We start from the raw sequence: 7,125 nt of genomic DNA on the forward strand, positions 1-7,125 counted from the left end.
AGAAAGATTTTTCTTTTAAGAAGAAAAAAATTTTGTTTTCATTTATGCAGAAATTTGAATTGTGCATTGAAATAATCACTTATTGTGTCGTCCAATTTACTCTGATAGTATCATAAATCCAGAGTGGTTCATTTATATTTTTGGCAGTTATTGATTTTCACATGATTTCTAATCATCCTGATAAATTTCAGACGATATGGGAAATTCGAATCGTGCGTTCGAGTATTTACTTTTTAAGGCAACACTTTTATCATTTTTTCGGCAATTATTGCTTTCAACTTTCATATGGTTTTTAAAATCCGATATTATTTATTACTACAATCAAATCTTGAAACGAAACGCAAACTTGAGTAACCTCTTTTGAAGAGTCCAATTCGAGTGACTTCGTCGTCAATTTGTTTTTTGGCAATTGCAGCTAAGGTTTCATGATTTTTAATTATTTTTTTAATTTGATGATTTTCAAAATGCGATATTGGAAAGAATTAGTATGGTTTTCTCCCCAGCAAAATGTGATAATACCGCCCATAATATTAAAATAAAAAAATATTACATATTTAATGAAAATAATTGGGTTTTTTTTGTAACCACAGCATTTTTTGTTAAGAATACCTTCTTACATTGTTTGACAAATGTTTATAAATAGTGTATCTCCCATGCTTGTTTATGAATCTTGGGTTAAAGGACAATTGCTAAATATATATATATTTGTTTTGGTTATTGCAACTTATTATATTAATTTTAGTTTCTGTATTTTCATGCAGTAAATTATAAAAATAACTCTAATAAAAAGAAACATTTTTCGAAAATAAAAGCCAGCTATTTTATTTATTTGTGTTTTTAACACCTTTAGAAAACTTAAAATGAAGAAAATTTTTATTATTTTCTTATTTAAACATTTCAATTCAAATGCATCATTATCTTATTCTTTTGATCTTTTAATGTAAAACAAAAAATTTCATAAATTTTTATTATTGTGTACATTTTTTAAAACAAATTCTTATTCAAATGAGATGTTATTTTTTAAAACTAAAAAAACTGTACTATTCTTATTAAATTACTAAAAAACTATAAATTCTATGAATTACTTTTAAAAAAAACTTTATAATTTAATAATAAAATGCAATTACAAAAATTAGGGTAAAATAAGTCAGAAATGTTTTTTGTGTGTGTTTGTAACATCTTTTTGTATATATGAATACAATCTCAGATGTAAATATTTGTTAATATTGCTCACAAGTAAGCATTGTCGAGTAAGATTTTATCCTTTCATGAATTTTGTGGAACTTGATATGACTGGACTTAGACTTATGATTGGTTAGAAAAGCTTTTTTAAAGCAATTGTTATAATATGTGCTATCTGAAAGAATCAAGTATGATCATATATGGGAACATTACTTTTGAAGAGTAACAAGTACTTTAATCAAAAGTAATGAGTAAAAAGTATCAGTAGAAGTACAAAACAAAAAAATTTAGTGTTTTAAAAGTACACATCAAGGAAATTGAGAATTTAAAGTTGCCTTAGATTGCATTAAAAAATCCAAAACAAAATATTTTTTTAATTTACCGTACAAATTTTAATTTAAATGAATTAAACTTTAAAATGCAGGAAAATGTTACAAAATTCAATGTTTGCATATAAAAAAAATGAGTTATAAATTATTTTAAATATTTAGAAATTTTTTTTTTATTTTTGGAATTTATAGTAATAAATTTGTTAAAAAAATTCAATTACATTATAATTTTCTTTTAAGAAAATAGCAAAAATAAAAAAAATATTGTATTCATATACAAATAACTCTTTAAATCCATTAAAATAAAAATTTATATTCTTAATTTTAAAACTAGTACATGATATTTAGGGGCAAAAAATCTAACTAATAACTAAATCTCATTAAGGATTTTAGATGACAAATCTCACAAACTTAAACCATCATCCACTAATGCGTTTTATTTCAGTTCCTGAGTGTTTTTTTTTTCTTTATTGAACTTAAGCTCTATCTATTTTTTATAATTTCAGATGATTATTATCAATATTATGATGAGTATGATTTTATCTTTTCACATTCTTTATCACTAAAAATGAAACCTGTTTTGAAAAGTAAATTATGTGTATTTTATTAAACTATTTAATCAAAACAAGAATCTGCTGAATTAAAAGCTTTTTTGCGACAAAAAAAATTTTAAGTTCATTTAATGTCAATCATAACTGTAAAGTATTGCAGTTTTTTTGTTTTGATGACCATAAAATTCCCTTTGTTCAAATAGTACCTTATGCAGCAATTATCACGAAATCTATATAATTTTGTAAAATCTATTGGATTTTTTTCTATCCATGTTGGAAGCAATGCTCTAACATGATGCGTAGGGTTTTTTAAAACGTACTTAAATGTGCTTATTTTCTATTTTCATTTTTTAAAAGCCCTTGAAGGTGCTTTTTTCATTGGGTGTTTTTAAAAAGTGTTTAATTTTCCATTTTTAAAAATGAGATTTCTCCTTTACCATTTTGATTTTCGCTACAAATTATGCAAAAAGACACAGTTCACATTGTTCTATTCAACGTTTTCATAATTAATTCAACCCCAAATCTATTTTGGCGTATTTTCAATATGGAGCATATGAAAACGCCATTCGTTTTTCATTATTCAAATTTTCATGATTTTTGACAATTGTCAAAAACAATGCCAAAGATTTTATTTTATTTTTTAGACATGATGGTTAAAACAAGATAAAATCGTCAATTGTCCAAAACTCTCCAACCGAACCTAATTATGATATTTTTTTTAAAGTGCTTAAAAATATTTTTAGAAGTGCTTAAAAGGTGCTTATTTTTTGTTGAATAATTTGGCTACGCACTCTGCTAATCCTATAAATTGTTCTAGTTTTCTGTAATAGATTCTATGCTATATTGCTCATAAATTTATAATTTTTATTCCTTGTCTTTTTGTCCATTTAGCTTGTTCATAATGATATAAGGGCTGAAACTCAGCAGCAGCAACAAGCAAGAACTGCCCAGCCTCAGCATATACCCCAAGCATTTGCTGCCAACCTGAATCAATTCCAGAGATTTCCTACAGCCGGATTCCAAGCCCGCTTTCCTCTGAACAACACGGCCAGGGCTTTTGCAGCAAACATGGCTAATTTGGGACACTTACGTTTTCCTCCAAACGTGATGTTTAACAGAACTGCTATGCCAAACAATTTGAACAGGGGTACTCATTTTCAGATGCATGCAAATTTTGAAAAACCTTACAACTCAGATCCTGTGATTACTGAAGAAACCGTAGAAGATGCAAAGGGTAAAGATCCCGTAAGAGGCAATACAAAATCCAGCGTGGTTATTCAAGAAATAGAATAATCCGCTCTCACCTGTAAATAACCATCTTGGTGTGCGTAACTCATCATTTTGACTGTTATATGTATCTTTCTACTACTGTATAAAGAATCCCATGCCCATGTTATTTTTGTAAATAGGTCTAAATACATACTTTGATTTATTTATTGTTGTTTTGTTGTTGAAGAAAAATTGTTTTGTTTTTTGGGAAAGTCCCAGAATTTCAGATGTCTCAGAAATGCTAAGATTCCATTGCATTTAGAATCACATTTGGTTGTTGTTGTTTACGTTTTGGTTGTGTGAGCCAGGTAGCAGAAGCCAGCACATTGTTCTGCAATCGAAAAAACAGCATTAATGCCCCACAATAGGGTTTGAGAAAAGAAGCTTGACAACTGTTTTCTTTCTGTTGCTAATGCTAAAACCGAAAATCTTTTGCAATAAGTAGCTTATCGAACAAAAATGCCAAATATGTAAAAATCTCAATTTTTGATATTCTGTCATTTGCGTTGATTTTTCTATAGCACAACAGTGAGCACTGCAGATCATCACAGATTTTTTTTTTTTTTTTTGCCCTTTGAAATGAAGAGATTTTATTTTAATATTATCAACTACAAATTCATCCTTTTTATAAATGTGTTTTTTTCTTCTAATTTCTTTATTTTACTTAATGAAAACATGTTTAAATTAAGCAAAAGAAGAGTGTTAAAAAAATAAGCAGAGTTATTTTATTGAACACCCCTTTTCCTTTTAAAACATCTCTTACTTTGTTTCATATCATAATTTTAAATTTGAATTGGTAGACTACTGTTTAGTTAAAATGATACAATTAATTAATTACAGGCTATTATAGTTTAGAATTTAATTTAATTAGTTTTAAGCAACATTAAGTTTTTGTGTACATTTTTTAAATATCCTGTTTGCAAATTTTGATACATGTATGCTAAATTAAGCTGAATTTTTTCAATAACAATTTTTGTCTGAGTACCTTGAAGTCACAGATAATTTTACAGGGGTGATTGTATTCCAGTTGTACCCCAGAATTCTGGTTTTCATTTAGACCTGAAGTCAAAAAACTGGGAACACAAAATTCCATCCCAAGATTGAAAACGTATCTCAAGATCATTGGTTTGCTGACCTCCAGGAATCAAAAACTAATAATCAGACAAAATCGTCTGATTATTAGTTATTAATCTAAAATTTAAATTTTGAAACTTTCGCCTAATCCCATAAAAGAAAGGTTTACATGCCTGTGATTCTTTCTCATATTGGATTCCTTTGGTTTGTCAGATTTTCGCCATTTGGAACTGCTCCGGAATCCACTAATATCACAATTCATAATAAAATGATTTCAATATGAAACATCAATGTTCTTACATTCCTGATTTAAAAGTTACATGTTGCAATTTGAAGTCGCGAGACCTAAGAAATCTTATATCGCGATTCATATACACTGTATTTAAAAATTCAATATCGTCATTCGTATTTACGCGTTTTTAAAATCAATATCGCGATTGTATTTACGTATTTTTAAAGTCCAACATCGCAATTTTAAAATCTAGTGTCGCGATTCATATTCGTTTTTAAAATTCAATATTACGATTCGTACTCAGATTTGATTTTCGTACTTATACGTGATTTTAAAGCTATGCATCTTGATTCGTGATCTAAAAATCTAATATTGTGATTTGTATTTTCAAATTTTTTAAATCTAATATCTTGATTCGTATTTTATACTCCAATATTGATATTCTTGTAAGAACTAACTTTTTATTGAATTAGTTACTACAAGGGTGTGTTATTCTTCATTGGCAGGTAACTTGATTATAAATCTTAGTTAAAAAAATTATGTCAAACATGTATAGCATATAAATTGATATTAGGTTATTGCATACAAAATTCATGGTTTTTCACTTTTTGTCACAATCACCCCTGATTTTACTTATACGAAGATTGTTGCCGTAAATTCTGATATCAGAGACGTAAATAACAACTTACTTCATCATATTCCAAGATAATTATTTTGTGAATTATCACACCCATTTTATCATTTTATGAAATAAAAGTATTTCTACTTGAAAAGATGTACTATTGTTGCACGTTTTATATTCAAATAAGAGATATTTCATTGTAATTAAACATAAAATGTTATAATCTTTAGTTTTTAGATTTTTCTTTAATGGAACATAAGTGAAAACCTATTCATAAATTCCTCCTGCCCCATTCGTACTGTTAAAAATTTGTTTTTATTTAATTTTGATAATGGTAAGTCATGTGTAATTTTTTCCTATGCAAAATAAAATAATACCATCAGAAATTGCCTGTTTCATTTAGTTGAAGTAATCGACACTGTGGTGTGATAACTAAGACAATCTACCTCATCTTTGCTTGTCACTGCGAAACAATCACTTTTCACTAAATTGCAGGAAACTGGCTTTTATGCAGTCTAGGAATTTTGTTTTTTAGTTATTTATGAGAAAATTATATTTGACTTACAACATTTATTTTTTGTTGTGATTGCAAAATAATCTTGATTGCTAACTACAGTTTCATATCGATTAAGGTAGTCCTTTAAATGCTCTTTTGTCATATAAATAATAATTTTTATGAAGTGATATGATATTTTCATAAGTTATAATTGACTGTCAGATTGAGTTTTGTCTATGAAATTGAGGTAAAATGGCAATCTATGACACAGTGGGCACAGAATAGGGCTCAGTTAAGGACTTTTATTAATCCGGAAAAGTCAGGAGAATATCACGAAATTTATGTACTCCCCAAAAGTTAGGAAAAATGATTATGTTTGAGATACCTAAAAGTTCGATATTTTTCCTACAAAATATGTTTTAACATCATCGTTGCGTCTACCCTAAGTGGGTAGTCGCAGTACCTCCTGGCCTTCTCTTCAGTAATAGTTCTCCAGTTTATTACGAAGGAGTCCTTATCTATAGAATCGGGTTATCTGAGTTTGAGTCTTCCCCTTGCTGAATTCTCAGGTTATCCAGTCATAAAAAGTTCTTTTAGGTATACATTTATCTGGTGACTGCATTAGATGGCCAGTCCATTTCATCCTTTATCTAAAAAAAATTTTTATAGTTTTTCCAATAAAATAGGTTTTTTAGTAATTAAAAAAAATATATTGCAAAAATTGTATATTTTTATCTCTAGCAGCAAATATAAATGTTTTGTAACATGTTTTATGTATATAATTTGTGTCCCTAATTACAAAAATCATGTTTTTAAGATTTTGTTTTGGTTTTATATTGGGAGACGTTGAAAATGTTTGCAGTCAGACTTTTTAATATTTCATTAATCTAGACAAATCTTGCCTAGTTAGAATGTTTTTTTTTTAAACTTTTTGTCTGTTTTAAAGTTAAGATCACTTTTCAGTATAGTATAAATAGTTTAAAAGTATACCTTTTGTTTTCGATTTAAAAGCATTTAAACACGAATTTTTTTTTATTCCTTATAAATAAATAAAAAATTTTAAGACAGATAAATATAATATTTATCTCTCTCTTTATTATATCTGTAGATAAAATATTTGAGCCAAATGTCACCGAAATTATAAAGCTGTTACTCTGAAAGGTCAAAACTGCCGCTCTCAAAAAATTAGAGATTGCTTCACATCACTGTTTCAATGTTCAATATATCCACATTTCAAAAATATATTTTAATATTAATAGGAGATATAGGCCATTATTTATATTTGAACATGGTCTATATTCTTCTATTATAAAAGGAAATATTAATATTACAATTAAGCCCAATTTTCTCAAAATTATTCGTTTATAATT

General features: G+C 27.2%; 1 protein-coding gene across 3 annotated transcripts in view; it reads left to right on the plus strand.

The window, feature by feature from the left end:
• LOC107443656 (uncharacterized) overlaps nucleotides 1-5,645 on the plus strand; it is a 94,600-nt gene extending 88,955 nt beyond the window's left edge. For all 3 annotated transcript variants that reach the window (XM_087157760.1, XM_087157761.1, XM_087157759.1), the window contains one exon: nucleotides 2,954-5,645. In XM_087157760.1, coding sequence (XP_087013886.1) covers nucleotides 2,954-3,355 — 402 coding nt within the window. In that variant the 3' untranslated portion in view covers nucleotides 3,356-5,645. The remainder of the gene's footprint in view (nucleotides 1-2,953) is intronic.
• The last annotated feature ends 1,480 nt before the right edge of the window (nucleotides 5,646-7,125 follow it).

The sequence above is a fragment of the Parasteatoda tepidariorum genome, chromosome 2 (genome assembly GCF_982258835.1).
Source record: "Parasteatoda tepidariorum strain Cologne lab strain chromosome 2, Ptep-v5.0, whole genome shotgun sequence".
NCBI lineage: Eukaryota > Metazoa > Arthropoda > Arachnida > Araneae > Theridiidae > Parasteatoda > Parasteatoda tepidariorum.